Genomic DNA, 19442 nt, shown 5'->3' with positions numbered 1-19442 from the left:
AGTTAACTGTTAGGAACTGGGAATCAAACTTTGCCATCTGAGTCAAGAAGGGAAAAAAAAACTGTGGTGATACACTAGAATCCTATTTTCCATCAATTTTGAAAGTCTTGCATTTGGTAGATGTTGTCTTGGCATGATTTTTTTCAGACAAAGCTCAATTATGGAACTAAGTTATTATGTAGGATTCTCCATCTTTACCAGTTTCATTTTAACAATTTAAACTCATCAAAGGATCTTTCTTTCTAGATACGAAAAAGATAAGAACTGATTTTATTCCTTAAAGAGGAATTTATATTTTGCCTTTATCTCTACTATCTTTGGGGAGGATGGGGCAGATTCGGAGTGGGACACAGACAGCTGCCTTTCAGAGAGTAGGATCTAGAGACACAGAAACTTAAGTTCAAATCCCAGCTGGGTTCCCAAGAATAATTCCACTCAGCCTCTCTAAGCCCATTTCATCATCTGGAAAATGACCATGAGAACAGTTCTTCCTCACAAGGGTTCATGCAGATTATAAAGCAATGGTGTATATAGTTCCTAAAACATGATTAGTGCCCTGGCAATGTCACCTGTTGTTGCTGCTTTCTCACTGGTTGGAGGATGTGATAAGGAAGGAGCTATCAGAAAAACCCTCTCTGGGGTCATCTCCCAGGAGCCCTGGCTTCTTGGCAGCTACCTACTGGGGTATCACTGAACAAGGCACAGTCCCCATGTCATCAGCTGGTTCAGCGTCTGATCCCTACTCTGTTTCAAATCTGCTTGAGAAGCCACCTTGGAAGTGATGGGAGAATTATGCATATAAAGGTCTCTATTGCTGAAAAGAAAATCTACCTCTGTCTTTCTAAGAGCTTTTTTTTTTTTTCACTTTCCCTACTAGTTTGAAATCAAGACAAAAATACAGGATAGTCTGGTATATATAAAAGTCTTTATCTCAATTATATACAAATATATGTACATACATATATGTATGTGTGCATACATATATATATATGTATATATATATATATAATTCAGTTAATCAAATACAGTTAGCTCTCTGTATCTGGTGATTCAACCAACCCAGATTGAAAATGTAGTTAGGTTTATGGTGATTGTGTCTGTACTGACTATGTACAGACTTTTTTTCTTGTCATTATTCCCTAAATAATACAGTATAACAGCTATTTACATAGCATTTGCATTCCCCTATGGACAATGAGGGATGGCTTTGTTTTAAATAGATTTTTTGCCTTGTGACATTATAACTTGTATTTTCCTATTGCATAATCTATGGTTTCAATACTATTAAAGCAGCAACCAGAAGCTTCTCAGCATCAACATTATGTGGAAATACTGTACTAGTAATATAAGGAAAGTCACGTGTCTAATTTTTACAAAATAATTTTGAATTATTTTAGTCCAAATTACTAATTTATTCCTTTCAATTATGAAAAAGCTGACACATACAAAATAATCATATTTAATATATATGGATGTTCTAAATCATCATAATGCATAGCCCATAAATTCACCACTCAGGTTACGACCTAGAAGATCTCCAATACCACTGAAGCCCCCTGCAGGCTCCTCCCTAACCCCTTCCTTTCCCTCTCCACCCACAATGGTAACTAGTATCCTTAATAATTTATTTATTTTAAAACAAAATTCTAAATGAGATCATATGAATTTAGGTGATAGCTTTTCCAGGGATCCAGGGCATTCTAAAGTTGCTCTCCAAACTCTCAGATAAAGGTGTAAATGACAGCCCACTGCCCTAAGAGGGCAAGAAGTTTGTCTTTCTAAACACATAGGATCAAAGGAATCCATATGTTTCCCAAAGCTGTAAGAAGTATACAGCATGAACAAAGAATCTCATCAAAAGAAAATAAAAATGTAATGAAGGCTATCCAACATTTATGTTCAATCTCTCCCTTCTGCCCTTTGGTTTTCTCACTGACCAGCAGGTTTGAGCCATCATTTGGCTGGATGGAAGTGGCAGACAGGAATGATGACAAACTACTCCAAAATCTTAGTCAAGGGAAAGCTATTTCAATTGTTTGAAGTCTTCCAAAGACGTTCTTGACCTTTATTATCCCAAAGGTCCTTAACGGTGTTACAAGAAAGTACCATGGGGCATGAAACATGAGCATGTTGGAGTGATGTAGTGGCTATGTAAGTGCGTTCTCATTCATCTGTGAGTAAGGTTAACAAGGAATCGTGTGCATACTTTGTGAATAAAATCAGTTCTTTTCACTAGTTTGCAATCTAATAAGCAATGTTCATTAGCGGTTGGAAAACCAGTTTTTAGTCTATCACAAATCTGTGTTAACTCAGACTCCTCTATGTTTGGATTTTTAATCATTATTCAGGGACAGTAGTAAAGTAGAATTTTGAACTATTTATAAATAAAGGGTTTGATTAACATGTTAACTATGTAAGCTACATTCCATGGCTAGGTTTTTAAACACTGGAGAGTACAACTTTTTAAAACTTTTTAAATAACTTTAGAAACATTCACTTCCATTTAACAGCTTAATTTGCTAATTATAAGTCATTTTTATGGATTCATTTTTTAAACAAGCCTCTAATGTTTTGTTAGCCTGGTGAAAGTTACCAGGTTTACTTGAACATTTTTCAGAACTAAACTTCTTTTAAAACATTGTATAATGTTTACTGGCCTCCTTCTAGTTTGTCTAGATTAGTGAGATCTGACATTACATTTGAGATTAGTGCCCATGACTGAGTTAAAATGTGAGGGTTTATTTTCCATTTTAATAAGCCCCTACATCACATATAGTTCCTTTGTTGGAATAAAAATCTTGATAAAGTACACATCAGTCACTATAAATAGCAGCTACAAGCCTGTACATTCAGGAGAGTCTCCAGAGAGTATATTTTAAACCCCACATTGTTTAGAATAGGAAATTCTTCCAACATTCAGATTTTCCATTGTGGGTGACATGGACCATCCTGTGTCACATCTTCACTGGCTTCTATTTTCCTGTACCATTTAGGAATTCAGCTGATAGATTCCAGAGGATTGCTCAGTATGTGCTTTTTATTTTTTCTTAGGTTAGCCTGGGTCTTATTTTCTGGTAGGAATGTTGCATGCTTCATGGGGCTCTCCGAATGAAAGCTAGATAGCTCAGAGCCGGCACCAGCAAGGAGGTAATGAAAGAGTCCTTTATTTCTGGAGCTAGTGGTGCTACTGTGCCTGCTTAGAATAACAGTGAACCCATTTTCAATTCCCACAGAAAACCTTGCATTGTTGGCAGGTTTTTCTGGGGGAACTCAAGAGACTAATAAGGAAAATAACTGAGCAGGAAGGGAGCGAGCAGAGGAGCAGGGTGAGATGATGGGTTATCACGCTGATCCAAAGACAAGAAAGCATCATCAGATGTAATCACACTGCATCTTTCCCCAGGTGCTATTGGCAGCTACAGTGGGTGTATACCACTGTATACAGTGGATGTATGCAGCCCACTCCTTCCTTGAACAGTTCTGCTGTTTCTCTAATCAAAACTGTTGCGTAAATCTTGAGGTTTTTTAGTGGGGTTCATTTCAGGGATCTAATATTCTCTCATCATTTCTCCTTCTTTGATGAAGAAGATGAGGAAGGAACTACTATTAAGGAGCCTTGGACAATAATTGTGGTGTAGAAAGAGTTGATACCTGATACCCTTCCTTCCTGCTATTCCTTTTTGAGAACCTGTAACTCTATCTAACCATGAAAGCCAACTGTTCCAGATACATGTGTTTTGCTCTGAACCAGCATCCTCATAGTATATGCTGGCTACCTAGGGATTATTGTTGCTACAGATGCTCAGTGGTTTTGGAACTGAATAGAATGAAGTTTTTTAAAACTCAAGGCTGAGGCAGAATAGAAAGTCCCAAACCCTTTGGTCCCTAAGTGCCTCACATCATTGGCACATGAATATAAATTTTATCTCACTGTGGCAATTTGTCGGAGCTATTGTAGAGCTGAGTAGGGAGACATACAGTTCAGAAAAGGGTCAGTTATCCATGAGACCTCTGCCTGAAATGCAGAATTACTTCTAGGAGACAGATTCTAGTGTCCTATTGGGTTATATGGTCAGAAATTAACCTTCTCTCTCTCTCTCATGTTCTCTGAAAGGGGGCAGGAGGCCCAAATCATTGGACCCAGACTTGCAAGCAACACACAAGAGCACACAGTCAGTGGGAGGGTTAAATCTGGAAGCCTTTTCATTCCCTCCAACTCTGGGGCCTTTTTACTCCGCACTGTGTGGTACCCAAATCTCAATCTATGATCACAAACCCATGCAATGTCCTCTAACTCCTGCTAAAGAAAGTACCTTTTAAATCAAGGGTAAGAGAAAAGACACCGGGTAAAGGTTTACCAGATCTGGGCTTCCTTTTCTATAACACAGAGCCCACCCTTCTCAGGGTGGCTGAAAAGATTAAGTGAGATATAGAAAAATGTCACCAGAGGTGCAAAGGGTGATGCATATGTCATACGTTTATCATGTTGAGGTGCCTATGTGATTAATTGAAATTGGATTCACTTCTGTTTAACTGTATGTGGAGTTGCAGGTTTCACACTGGGCATGTACTGTGTTTCAAAGGAATTTTCACACTTCTCACCCTGCCACCTATGCTGTCTGACTGACCCTCAGACATTCCAGTCTTTTAAAAATCAGACACAGAAAAACACTATAAAATGTCACCTGTCACTCTCTCTAGAGCCTGTCACTTCTGGAGAGGGCTTAGGACCTCAACTGCAGATTAGGAGAAGCAAAGCCATTTTGTCTTCTTTTGTCCTCCAGTTGTGAATGGAAGAGAAAATTCAAAAGATGTAAAATGGTGGCTTTATACCAATCAGAATGAAACTGTGCTGTGTTTACCCAGAGAACCCTTACTTGTCTGATTTTGTTTCCAAGCCTGCAATGGTGCTTAGGCTGAGGGAGATTCTAATCCATGCTCTTCCTCATGACTGTCTTTTCCCTCTCAAGCCTCTTGTAACTGGCGAACTCTTTCGTGCCTTGAAGGCCTAGCTCAACAGTCACCCTTCCAGAAAAATCCCTCCCCAGAAGTTCCCAGGCAAAGTGACTGATTTCCTACCTTGGGTCTCACATAGCAACTTTTATGTGTGTAAATTATTATCACCTATTTTGTATGATTATTTGTTCATGTATCTGTTTTCTCCCCCAAATTGAAAGCAGCTCTAGGTCAGAAACTACATCTTATTCACTTTTATCTCCTCAAAGACCAGCACACAATGTTGAATGAGCACAAATACTCCAATTCATATCTGTATATTGAGGCAGAATTTTGCTAATTTGCTAAGCTATTTATGGAGAGGCAGAAATGTTAGTGACCTTCATGGTATCCTCTGAGTATTGACACCATCAATACCATTCCTGGGGTTCCATCACTCCTCTGCTGAGCCTTCAAGCCATTGGAATTTTGACTCCATATGTTTTTCTCTAGAGATACAAAAAGATGTATCTCATGCATTTCTCTGATTATTAAGGATAATTAGACTTTTATATCATATAATCTGGACCATTTATACTCATTTAGTTGCATTATGGAGGCAAATGATATTAGTATGGTAAGAGTCAATTTCTTTTTCTTGGCCTGTTTGCTATAGTGCTCAGGCCCTTAATATTATTTGCAATTAGTATCTGCATTATAAAATCCAATAATCATCAAATTACAGGGTTAATACCAAATACTCAGGAGCCCAATAAAAACTTCTCTAATGAAAGACTAAGTCTGTGGTCAGAAGGAGTAAAGTTCTCCAGTTAATTCCAGAAGACTGGGCAGAAATAGAAAAGGAGTAGGGCCAACCTCAGGCAAGTATTTATCAACACTCTTTCTAAAATAGAGAGTGTTTAAGATATGAGTTGGGTCTAAAGTTTAGACTTTAAGTGGTAGATTATTTTCTAATACTGGGATATAATGATGGACCAAAAAAAATAATAATAAAGAAAAAGAATAAAGCAATACATCAGAACCCAAGACTCTTTAATCAAGATATATAGAAGTCTAGTTTTTTTATTCCCAGTAAAGTGGAGCATTTTTATAAATGGTTCATGCACCTCAACTAGTACTGTTTGGAAGAAGGATGAGGAGTACTTATAAATTGAGTTTCTTCATTAGAAAAGTATACCCTTTGGCAAATCTGTTAACATAAAATTTGTAATGAAAATAATGTCAGTGAACTGGAAAACTCAGAACACATACACCCAGAAGCACAATATAATAGCCTCAGAATTGTATCTCTTAATTTTTGATTTAATTTTTAATTCTTAGATCTAGTGGGAAAAAGTCAGAAGGAAAGATAATTTGAAGTTACCCTAGAAGGACTCTGAATTCTAAAATACCTAGGAGAATCTCAGATTACTTCAGCCCTCTCTACTTTGCAACATATTTTAGAAAGCTGAATTCATATTTCAGATCATTGGCTTTCAAATTTAAAGTGACTGCTACTTTTTTAAAAGTATCATCTATTTTGTATTCTTTGTAGTCTTCATAAAGTCTTAAAGTTAAAAAAGCTTTCCAGATGGCTTCTGGCTTAAATGAAAAAAATGAATATGATTTTTTTATTAAACGTTTTCCTTAAAAAACCTACCTAGTCCTATTTTATAAATTAGTGAGCAAAAAATGAGCTCCATTTGCTTTTCCTGTCTTAATCCTAAGAAAAGTTTGATTTCATTGCTCAATAACTTCAAAGTAAAATAGCATCTTAAAGCAGAAGAACTTTCTTCTCCTAGTCTATTTCTAATCTCCTGCCTCAGGCTGCCATCATAAAGGCACCAAGAATTCTACAAAAGAGCATTTCTAATAAATGCAATGCATAAGGGTCAAATTTCATTAGGTCTCCCAGATTTAAGCAAGGGGAATCTAACTGTAATCTACGATATTAGCGAGTATAAAGAAAGAACGGCCAGTAGAAGAGGTCTGCATGAATACCAAGTCCAAGACCAGGTTTGGCACTGGGCATCTAGGAATATCCAAATGAGATAGACCTTGAATCTCAGGGTTGGTTCAGTCTCATGACATGAGAAGTATTGTCTCCACTCAAAGAAATGTACTTCTCCCTTGGCTTGGGTGAAATGTTACCTGTGATGATTTCACTTTCCCTTTGTCTGACTTCACACTCATGACGTCTCTGCTGACTATGCAGCTTCCTGACATTCTGGCCTGGGAAATGGGAGGTGCCCTGGCTGGGAAATGAGAGCTCTCCAGGCACTGAAAAAGGATGTCATTCATTCTATTATATCTTAATTAATTGGCATTATGATGTACACATCAGTCTCTTGTGCACCTGTGAGTCAGTCAGTCTTTCTGAGACCTATTAACACTAGAACTCCTAAAATCCAGTTTCAGGTGCAGAAGAGTTTGTAGATCCTGTACTGTAATGAATATTCCAAAAAATACCACCCTGTGGAAGAGTTTAGAAGGACCAGTTGACTGACCTTCTCGGTACAGCATTTCTATCTGCTCCGTTATTGCTCCTCTTCAACCCAAAGAGCAATTGACAAGTACTAATTGACCATCTGCTGTAGGCCTAACTTTCTTCTAGACTGTATCAGGTGCAAAAGTGGTATTAGGAAATATCCCTGCCAGCAAAAATGGGATACTGTAATTTTTTTTGTTGAATAAAAGTATGTACACAAGAACAATGAATAAATAAGATGTGTGTGTGCAGCCATATATTTATTTCTATCTATAGATAGCATAATCATGTACTTATTCAAGCAAAATGTTATTACAAAGTAGGACAGTACCTAACATGGTGTCATTTATATAATATAAATAGTAAGCACAATACCTAGAGTATCCAAAACACATAATAGATTATTTGTCTAGCAATAGGAACAATGTGCTTTAATCTATGTCTGACCTCCCCAAAAGGAAATCAATATTTTTTAAGACTTTATATGGTATCACTGGAAAAAAATCTGGATTTGATTCCAGCCATAAAAGTCATGTGTAAATTTAATATACAGATACATAAAGTGGATGCCAGCAAATAAATTTATGGTTGTGGAAATATTTAGATACTTTGAACAAGAGTGATACTCACTGAGAATTCTGTGGCTTTTGAACTAATATACCTCCTTTGAAGATTTGAGCTTTTCTCCTGCAGTGGAATTATATGTTTAGAGTGCCTATAATAATTTCTTAATTTCCTTTGCAGTTTAATTATATCTATATGTAACAAATCTAAATTCTAAAATATATCACTATGGCCTATGGGTAGGAATCTTATTCTTCATGTATATACTTCTTTCCTAGAATTATATAAAGTAGATATTATTATTATTTTCACTGAGACCAGAACCAGGATTTTGTAATTGTGCACCAGCAGCCATTCATCCAAGAAACTGTTAGAACCATACTATTTCCAAGCACTGTTTATTGTTTTAAAGATGTGTTTTAAGCTGGAGGGCAGACGTGAGTTAGAGACTTTAGAGTATGATCCTTTTAAGATAGAAACTTTTCTCTTTAAGAAAAAAAATAGTCTAAAACCCTAGATTTTAAAAAAAGAGGTTAGAGAGTAGACTTAAATAATTGGAGCAAGAGAGTTTAAACAGAAACAGGGAGCCTCACAGCATATTAGCTGGAGGGGCTGACTCACACATTGCAACGTAATTATTTCCCAAATACATGCAAACAAGAGTAGGCTGGAGCTTTCTGGCCTCTCCTCCTAAGACGATAAATTACAAAGAAATAAAGTGAAACCCAAGAGGACTTCACAGAGGTGAGGTCAAGCACTGGTTCTTAAAGAATCACTAGAATTCAGAGAAGCAACGGTAATAAGAAAAGGAATTCTAGACTTTTATCTAGAGAAAAGGAGAAGCAATAGCTCTGCCAGGTGAAGGTGGGGAGTGTTAAGAAATATCAGGCAAATGGTAGCAAATGCAAATAATCCTCACATAGAGTATCAGTTCTTTTGTATGATAAATGTTGGGGTGCACACTGACGATGTGTGTTAGACTGCCCATGAGGGTACAGCTAGAAGTCAGGATCTGCTGCAGGGGAAGAATTGGCAGGAAAACCTGGGACCCGGGAGGTTTGGCCTTGGGAAGGAAGGAAAGAAAGTCCTCTTGACTCACCGAGTCGTAGTGTCATGCTAAGGGAATCCCCATTTCACCATGAAAAATACAGGAGCATCAGGACAGAGTGAAGCAATGTATCACTCCTACACTGTCATCCTGTTTCACCCTAGAGCCAGGTACATACTCTGGTGACACTGATGGTGGCCCCACTGTGGTGGAACCAGAGATGCATGTGGGAGAGAGGTTCAAAGGATTAGCTCACAAGAAAGTGGTTTGGACACAAACAGAGTCAGGAGAATAGCTACACCCCAGGTGGCGAGGAAGAGAATGCGATCCTGGAAGAACACAGAGGGGCACTAAGTTACTTTGGAAGTTTTATTTCTTAAGCTGGATGGTGTGTATGCAGATGCCTTATAGTATTAAATATTTGTAATTCATTTTAGCTTGTCTAAGAGATTTCAGAATAAAATATAATTTTAAAAAAGGTATAGGAAGCTTATAGCTGTTACTCACATCCCCTCAATAAGAATATGCTTATGAATATCAATAGAATCATGTTACTAATAATATAATTCTTAATGCTACCTGCTCATTGCTCGGTCCCCACCCCAGTGAGGCCCTGGCCATGAAGTCACTTGTAGGACCCTCCACTGTCGCTCCCTGGAGGCCACACTGAGACTCTGGGCCTCTGTATCAAAGATGCAATCTCGTGCCCCGGCGATACAACCTTCGGAGGTGCCAAAGTGGCCTGCATTGTCTTCAGCCCTCCAGAACTCCCAAACCATAAATGCAGGGATGGTGAACCTCCCCTCTGCTCTGTTACCCGTTTTCACCAGGCACCAAAGCTTGGCCGAGACTCAGCAAACACCTTGTGGAAACAGCTTCAGCATCCCTCTGCCGCCCACCTCTCCTCGGGGCAAGGCTGGGCCGAGGGACCAATTCTAAGGCGTGCAGGAGCACAAACCCAAAACCCCATGCAGAGTGTCCACCTACGCCCACCTCAACACTCAGTCACGCATATCCAGATGTGTCTCAGTTCCAACAGTGGGCATGGCGCAACTAAACTTGAAGCCAGACCACCACTCACACCTCTTATCCTCCCATTTTGACTCAATCACAGAAAAAATACATTAACTTGGTGAAGGTCATTGTTTGCCCTAATTGGTTTATGCAACACATGTTATAGAAGGCCTATGGCTACATCAAGCGCTGTGCTAACGGGGGTGAGAGAAAGTGTCAAAAAGATGAGTAAGACACAATCCCCCTCCTCAAGGAGCTCACAGTCTAGGAAGGGGGGACAGAAATACATAAGGACACTATTGGTGCCTTCTAGAGCCCTGGACTCTCTGTCATCTCGAATAGATAATTAGACTTCTCAGGTACCAAAATTCAGATGGGTGCTCTTTGAAAGATCCTTTTCTCCCTTTCTGAAATCAGCCCTTATATTCCCCAGTTTCCTATCTAAGTTACCAAGACTTTAAACAAGAAAAATATAACACAGGGTATCCTGAAAGAGTTGAAGAATGGTTCTCTGAAAACAGTATGAATTTCACAATATTAAGGGCAAATCATAATAACAACAAAAATAGCTCTACCAATAAATGCGGGAACTAGACTCATTAAGCAACAAATCTGGAGAAGAAAAAAAAAAAACCCTGGATTTAGCACAAAACTGAATGGATGATCTCTGTAAGAGATGGCATTATCAACGCGAAAATGATGTTAGGATGTGTTAACAGGAACATGGCAGGCAGCACTGGGACTTCATCCAGGCACATCCAGCCTCAGTCAACCTTTATTATGGCCAATTTTTGTTTCCCGTTTGAAGAGTTGTTAAATTTCAGGCTGATACTAAAAGGATGGAAAATAGGCATTGGCATCTAGCCTAGAAAAGACGAGACTAAAGGATGACTTAATACCTGCGGCCCTAATGGAGATAAGTGGGTTTCTATTTCAGCAGCAGGAAGTCCAGTTTGATAGCAGAATAAACCGAGCGTAAGGGTGATTAAACATCAGGACCCTGATCACACGATGTCACCTTTTGAAGCCTAGCACTTTAGCTCTATTGCTTTCAGAGTCCTGTTCACTCTCTACCTTGCATTGAAATCTTTGTACACGTATCTTATCTCCCGCTGGGACTGCCTGCCTTATCTTTGGATCCTCCCACAGCACTCAGTGCAAGGACTTGCTTGTAGTAAACATTTAAATAGCGCTAAGTGGGAAAAAAATACAAGAAACGGTGCTGGGATGACACTATATGTCACCCATTGTAAGGTCAATGAGAGAGTGTAGCAACCCAAGCCCATGTTACAGGCTTAGAGACAAATGGGGCAAAGAATAATTAAGAAAATTGTACCAGCACAGGCCATAAGGATTCTGGCAGGGGACAGGGATCACAGCGGAAGCCTGCGATGAGGGGTAAACCAGGACTGTCCATAGCAGCCCACACGTCCTCCACCCACCCCCACCCAGCCCAACGCATATTCCTAAAGCAAGACTCAGCGGAACGACAAAGACATTAGCCAAGACACAACGGGGAAGGAGAGGCAAGGAAAAGAAGTTACTGGAAGGTATAAAGCAGGGAAATGGGAGAAGAGAAGTCTGTAATTTCTGCAAAGGGAGATGGAGAAAGAGAGGAACCATTCATAAGAACAAGTTTTAGGAAGATCCGTTAAAAACACTATCACAGGACAGTACAAGGAAATATAGTTTAAGTGAACATGCTCAATGCCATAGAGGGGGTGGGGGGAGATGCCATCAGCTGTGGGGGAAGATGGCAACGGGCCAAGGGAGAGGCAGGAAAGAGGTTCTGCCTGCAAATACACAGTCAGCACCTCTACTTGCATTCCTACCCACCTCTCAGTGAGCAGCTGTCTAGGCAAGATTTTTTGCCTAGTTCTAAAAGTGTGGAGTCTATGAATTTGTTTATAAGAAAATTTATCTCCAAGAGCCTTTTCAAAAATCCCCTTTAAATTACTTGAACTGTTGCCTCGGTAGTGAGTAGATTTCCCTCAGGTTTATGTGAAATTTCTGTAGGAATTGAATGTCTCTGTGTGTGTATGCGTGTGTGTATGAGTGTGTGCATATGTGTGTATGTGTTTATATTTGTGTGTGTGCATATGTGTATGCACTTGTGTATGTGTGTGCATGTGTGTACATGTGTGCACGTGTGTGAGCATATGTGTGTCCATGTGCATGTGCGTGTGCGTCTTAGGCGCGTCAGGGCATGCACACAGCACTTCCCACATCCCTGTCTTTTCCCTAGGGAATTGCTCCAAGGTAGAAGCTGTTCTTAAACAACCACTGCAGACTATAAAGTCTGGAACAGATCATGTGGCCCAGTCTCCTACCTCCATGAAGTAGTTATTTTTAAAAATCATATTTTATTAATAAAGGACCACCCTGTGGTGGGAGCTGTTCCTTTCTATTGCACTGACCTCCCTCAAACCTTCCCAGCCCAGAATCTCTTTGATGAAACATTAAACAATAAAGTGTCCAGAAACGAAGAATGCTATGAGTAATCCAAGAGTGGCCCGACTTTCATTTTCCGTAGTGAAGAGGCCTGAAGCATCACCACACTCGAGACACCTGCTATCTTGCTGAAGGATGACTGGCCCAGCGGTTCGTGGTGCCAACGGATGGTCATTAGTTCGGTTCTCAGAAACGCCAGTTCCGGAAGGTGAACTCTGAGTACCCCGTCTCGGCCACGCAGTGAAAGCACACATGCCTGTGGGTCTCTGCAGGAACAGAACACTGTTCACAGATCCCCGCTGGCGGTTCTCCCTAATTCCTCTTGCCTTGTGTCTCCAGCCCCAGCCACTGGGTCTCAGAGGACTCCGGGAAGCTGTTGCCTCCCCCAGCCCTGCTCTGATCTATGATTCACGTGTTATCTCCCCGCCTCCCCACGCCTCGCATCTGCCTTTCTTTGGCCTTTGTGCTTTTCCTGTTCCCAGCTGGTGTCTGACCCAAGCCCAAGACTCACTTCCCTCTTCACTGTTCCCATGTCAGTACCCTACCAGGTAGCACAAGTTACCTGGTTGGACAAGTTAGGACACCAGTGAGTTTGTGACACTGTCACAAACTGAAGATAGACAGCTACCTCCCACATGCATTCCCCTAGTAACGACTGGCCAGCTGTGGGTGTGCCGGCTTCCCCTTCCCCATCTCCACAGCTGGCGAACCAGTCTAGCCACAGCCTTTGTGCAGCGGGCCATTAGCACACCTTCAGTACGTGAATGTCAGCATATGCGCAGAAGGCTACTAAATTCTCGCTCTCCTCCATGGAGGATAAGGGGAGGTGTCTGTGTGTGGGGGGGGGGGGGGGGTGTGAAAGAGAGAGAGAGAGAGAAGGAGGGGAGAGGAGAGAGAGAGAGGCTATTCCATTTTATGAGCCTATGTGCCAAAACCATACTTGCCACTTCAGAACTGGAGTTGGGTGGGTGGGGAAGAGGGAATTAGGAGCTAATATTTATTCCCAAGGTCAAATGAATCCCATAAGTGAGTGTATTCCTTTGCTAGCACTGCTACAACAAATAACCATGAACTCTGTGGCTTAAAACAATATAACTTACTACGTACAGTTCTATAGGTAAGAAGCCCAACATAGGTCTCCCTGGGCTAAAATCAAAGTGTCGGCGGGGCTGCATCCCTATCTGGAGGCCCTAGGGTACAAGGATCCATTTCCTTGCCTTTTTCAGCTTCTTGAAGCTGCCACGTTCCTGGGTTCTTGGCCCCCATCCTCCATCTGCAAAGCCAGCAACGCTGCATCTCCCTGACCATTCTTCCATGGTCATGTCTCCCCCTCCCACAGCCAGGAGAGGTTCTCTGCTTGTAAGGATTCATGGAGGTAGACTGGGCCGACCCGGATAATCCAGGATTCCCTCCCTGTCTTCAGGCCCTTAATCACTTCTGCAAAGTCCCTTTTGCCATTCAAGGTGACGTATTCACAGGTTCTGGAGACTAGGTTCAGGGGAAATGTTATTCTACCTACCACAGCAAACCGCTGAATTTTATAAGTAAATGAAGGGAAAAAGTTAAATGGACAAAATTCAGTAGAAAGGGGAGCAGCAAAGGGCCTCAATACATGTTCCTGTCTCAGCTCCAGAGCAATAAACTCAAGACACGTCAGTGAGTACTCAAGTCCTCTTGTATGAAGGCAGATGTATCTCTACTTTTAGGAGTGTCTTATGTACTACTTTAGTCAGTATATGTTCAGTGATAAAAGATATATAATCATAGGGATATTTCAATGCATATATGCATCATGATATATGGAGATAATTAACTGCTAAGGTCATCAAACTATATTTACTCTAAAAACGATAACTTTGATGACAGCACAGCATCCAGGCAGGAAAACAAACAAAATTTTCTAGGTGGTCGACGTGAAGAGAGCATTTAACCTAACTGAATGAAACTTTCAGTCGAGCGCGAGCATAGTTGCCACAGCTCAGCCTCACGACACTGGTGGGCCGCTTAAATGCTCCGTGCTTCAGTGCGCTTGTCTCTGTGCGGCGAGAAGCTGCAGATCTCAAAGATCTCTTCCACTCTGTGAAGGGGCTCTCGATGTGTGGAGTTGATCGCTTCTCCTGCTGTTTACCAAAAGAACAATCTTAACCCCACACTGCGGAGATTTGGGTTGCTGCACTCATTTGACAGAAAGCCAGTCCCCTAAGTAGCTCAGCACCCCAGGACAATCTGTTCACTGGCCACTAGAGATGAAGCAACGTGTTCATAAGTCAAGCTGAGACTGAGTGTCATCTCCAGATGGAATCAACACCGCCCCCTCCTCAGGGGCTGGGATTTGGCCGCTTTCCAAGCTGCTGACCAGGCTCCCTTGCCGGGCTTGGCCGATGAGATCACCACCAGGGTACCATGGGTGCAGACGGGCCGCTGTTGCAACATGTTCCCAGGCGGGCTGTTGCCCCCCTTCTTGGAGGAGTGTGACCACCAAACATGCTGTACGGTCCAGCCCATCACTGAGCTGTCTCTCCTCATCCCTTTGCATTTGGTTTGCATTTTTATGTCATGCATCTTTCCCTGGATAAAAGGGATAAGAGGAGTTTCTCAGATTTGATTTCTCAGTGGGAACTGTTTGCTTTGGAAGCCACCTACACCAATGCTAATTGAGAACAGCACTCAGAATGAGAGCCTGAGAACTGCACCCGGATGAACTCTTCGGTGGGCTGATTTCTGTTGATCTTGTCAGAATTAGGTTATGTACGCGTGTAATACCATGATCAACTACTTTCCAAAAGGCCATCAGCATCTTTTCCTTTGACAAGTTACCTACCTTGGGACAATTATTCATAGTTAAGCATATAAAATCTTCATCAGAAAAGCTAATGGGGGATCCTGGCCCTTACTCCCCAGCGATAACATTCTGGAAATCTCAAAGCAATCAGTGCCCTTTAATAGCCAAACGTGATGGGCTTCTATTAGAGAGATTACAGTAAAAAATAACAATCAGCTCTCTGATGATCCTATGCGGAGGGAAAGGGTGGGGAGGAGTAGATTTGGCTGAGGACAAGCCCAGACTTTCGTCACAGGGACAGACCAAAGTGTTAACACAAAGGGAGAACACGGGAGCATCCTGCGCACTGCGTTCCGGCCACAGTAACATGGCCTCTCCGCGGGCGCGGCCCACGCCCTGACCAACCGGCCCGGTCGCACCTCGAGCCGCCCGTGCCTCTGCGGACATGCTGGGTGGATCCGGATCGCACGGAAGACGCAGCCTGGCCGCGCTCTCCCAGTGAGTCCTCACTTCCCCTCTTTGGTTTTCTTTTCTTTTCTTTTCTTTTTTTTTTTTTTTAAGCAAAAGCTTTGTTGTAAGACAGAAAAAAAAATTGTGGGAGTGGGAGGGGAGAGGAGACACCAGGAGGGAAAGGAATGCAGCCAGTGTGTAAGTTTCAGACCTGTGTGAAACTTTCTGGTCTCAGCTGAGTGGTGGTTCTGATTCGCTGGCTCTCCTTGCTTCCATTTTTATGGTGGTTTGTAGACCCTTTGCAGCAGTTTATACCTAGACAGGGGTTTCTGTATTCCAAATACTGATCCACAAAGCATTGTGCTTCTAAAGATCTGCTGTTAATTTAGACCTGAGCCCCCTGCTCAGAATGATCCGTTTGCAGGACTCAGAGATTTTGGCTAAACCGTACCTTGCCCAATCCTTAAAGTAAACAGCCAAAGCCCTCGATACAGTGACCATCTGACTGTGACAGGACAAGACCCAGGGATTATGCTATTGATCAGGGAATTGTTCAGATAATGGGCTCCAAGTCCTGGAATGTTAAACCCAGAAGGGGCCTGTAGGATCTCTGGTGCAACTCTCTCCTTCTACAGACAGGGAAAAGGAACCCAGAGCGGTAACTCGACTTACCCAGAGTCAGGCGACAACCGGTAGCGAAGCCATGTCTTTGTACTCCCAGGCAAGGGCCGTTTTCACACTGGCGTTTATGAGGTTTGAAAAACTGACTGGGTCTTGGGAAAAGGTGCCGCGCAAGAGTAAGAACACCAAATGGCCTTTCAGTAAATCTTTTCCATTTTTGAGAGTTTTGGCACTGATTCAGCATGACAATTGTTGTTCCAGTTGTTCTAGTGTTTGTGCAACAGTTAATCAAATAAACAGGAGAGCTCAACGGGGTCCCCAAAAACGAGACCCACGTCCATTATATTAGCAGATCTCCTGGTTAACCAGTGTCTGCACATGTGATTATGCTAGTGTGAGAGCTCACAGGGACTTCAGAGGTTGTCTATATAGTCCAATGCTCATCAAAGTTTTTTTAAAATCAAATTTAATCTTACAAGGAATTCTCTTATGTAAAGGAGATGTACTGGTTAAATAGAAGATTTGGGATCTAGAGCTCCACATCTGCACACCTCCACCCCACTCTTCATCCCTTCTCTGCCTCACGCTCCCATGCCCTCCACCAAAACTTCCTTGGTCTCTAGGGAACAGTTCAGAAACCACTGACCTCATTTAATGCCTTCATTTCAGATAAGGAAACTGAGGCACATGAAGGGCTTGCCCAGGGTCACAGCAGATCCTGGAGTGCTAGGAAAAGAGCCCAGTGTGTCTGTCTGTACATTTCTCTCATCTCCTGGTGCTGACTCTTGTTTCTACTCCACCATGCCTGTGGTTCTATCAGTCTGCTTTCTCTGTGTCTCTCTCTTCTCCACTCTCTCTGTCATTTCCTGGATTTCACCACTTACTGCCTCTTCTCTGCAAGTCCCAGAATTAAAATTGCCTCTTATCTGGTCCCCGGCCTCTGTCTCACTCTATTTTCTGATCCAGTCCCCTACTGCCCCCACCTTTGAGGATAGAGCCCATTCTCCTTATTACAGCATTTGAAGTTCTGCACAATCTGCCTTCAGTATTCTTTTCCATTCTGACCTCCCCCTGTGCCAGCTAAATGAGATCACTCACGGCTCCCCAAACTCAGCATGTACAAGCCATCCTGGTCGCTTGCCTCACTCTATTCCCTACATGGGGAATACTCTGCTCTACCTGCTTCTGACTTCCTTCCTTTCTTGCAAAGCCTGATCAGATGCTCCCTGCCCCCATAACCCCTCATCAGTTCCTCTCTTCTCTCCACTCTAATAACCTGTGTCCATCCTTCTATTATTAGCCTTGCACTGAAGTTAGTGGTGAACCTGCCTGTCGTCCCCACCAAGAGATGATAATTCACTTGAGGGCAGGAACTATTTCAAATCTTTAACATCCAGAATAGTGCCAATGCTCAAAAACATTCTTTAAGTTTCCTATTATTGAATAAATCAAACTCAGTCCATCTAAGTTGACACTTTTCATTTAAAGTCATTTAAACACTTAAAGCTTCTGCTCCTTTTGCTTTGCAAGAAGTATTAGGTTAAATGCTAAAGCAGGTGCCCAATAAAATGAATTCTAAATTCCTTTGCATTTCCATCAGATAATTTATCTTCGTTTCATCGTCTACAGAGCAAGATTGGCAGTGATTTTTACATGAAGCATGTAAAAATTCCTGAATGCCAAAATCTACACAAGGGCCATGTTATTTTCGGGAGCAGGTGTGAAGGAGCTATTCAGTTCTTTCGATTTCAAGGTGTGCTTAATTTGTTCCTACTAAATCACTGAGAGTGTCACTTGCAGTTTAATATTTTCACTGCTGCTTTTTATCATTTTCCTAAAGCCCTAATGAACTTTACTGGAGTCAAGATTTTGGGTTTCCTGTAAATATTTATGTTTTAGTCCATTAAGAGTTACATCGCTTATAAAGAAGTATGATTTTATATGTCTTGAGAATGAAAGTTAAAAACGTTATGCTTGTGTCACATTTTGTAACTGTGGAAGGGCATATAAATGCTAAAGTTACGGAATCAAGGAAACATAGGAAATTATTTAACTCGTCCCACTGTTTTCTGAGAGAACTAAATTAAAAACAATGCAAGGAAATAAATAAATGATTGGCATAATTGTATAAGATTCTGTAGAAATGACAGAAGAAATATATACGGGAACGTTGAGATTTGTAAAAAGTATAGAAATACCTGGTTTATCCAATGTTATCAGGAAATGTAACATCACAGTTTTCCAGCATGCTAAATTTTGTAAAAAAAAAAAAAAAAAAAAAAAAATTCTAGTGGAAACTGTCCCTACCTACTTTAAAATAAATATTACAATATATTTGAAACAATTTCCAATTACTGAGAGTTGTCATTATGAATCTAGTTGTTTAATCATACTGTAAAATAATGATACCTCAGAGGTTAAGATTCCCATTCAAAAATCGGTCCAGTTATTATGGGATGTCTTCCATATTCTTATTGATGTTTTTTATCTCTTCTAATACCTGTTAATGCATCTACCTCTAGTGGTGCCCCTCTGTCTTCTGCCCTAACCAAGGGTATCAGGAAACCCACTTGTTAGTATTATCTTCAAAGTCCTGGAGAGGGGCCTTCTCTCCTACAAAGTAATTGGCATATACATTTTGTGAATATTGGTTTGTATACCAAACTGGCCATTTTTGCTCACTTTTGGAGTCAAAAATAGGTTTTAAAAGATTGAATTTTCTGGACTTCTTTTATGGTTAAGGATAAAATTGCATCTTGCTGTTTGTGGATGAAAAATAAGAAAGAATGGCAGAGAAATAGGTCATTGTGCTTTGCATATATTGGGCACCCTATAAATGATATTTCTGCTTTGCTCATGCAGTGGTGATTATGGAGGTGGTCCTCCAAGCCTTTGCGGAGGTGGTCTCGACTTTCTGCATGTGTCTTCTCTATGAATGGCCACCTGGCCACATTCACACTGGTTCTGTACCTGGTGCCCAGAATCCTTTCTTTCTGCCCTGTTGATGCTATTTGCATTGTTCTTTACTCTTTCCCTCTTATTAACTTTGGACCTATTGGTCCTTAAAATGAGCCCTTACTCTATACTGC

General features: G+C 41.3%; 1 protein-coding gene across 7 annotated transcripts in view; it reads left to right on the top strand.

Annotated features, from left to right (window-relative positions):
- Nucleotides 1-19442, top strand: part of CALD1 (caldesmon 1) — a 168978-nt gene that overhangs the window by 90248 nt on the left and 59288 nt on the right. For 2 of the 7 annotated variants that reach the window (XM_045564858.1, XM_045564853.1), the window contains exon 1: nucleotides 15529-15780. The exons of the other annotated variants lie outside the window; for them this stretch is intronic. In XM_045564858.1, coding sequence (XP_045420814.1) covers nucleotides 15728-15780 — 53 coding nt within the window. In that variant the 5' untranslated portion in view covers nucleotides 15529-15727. Of the gene's footprint in view, nucleotides 1-15528; nucleotides 15781-19442 lie in introns of those variants that run through there. 7 annotated transcript variants of the gene reach the window in all.

The sequence above is a fragment of the Lemur catta genome, chromosome 11 (genome assembly GCF_020740605.2).
Source record: "Lemur catta isolate mLemCat1 chromosome 11, mLemCat1.pri, whole genome shotgun sequence".
Taxonomy (NCBI): domain Eukaryota; kingdom Metazoa; phylum Chordata; class Mammalia; order Primates; family Lemuridae; genus Lemur; species Lemur catta.
The sequence above is the reverse complement of the archived record's forward strand: the minus strand, read 5'-3'. Positions and strand labels throughout refer to the sequence as shown.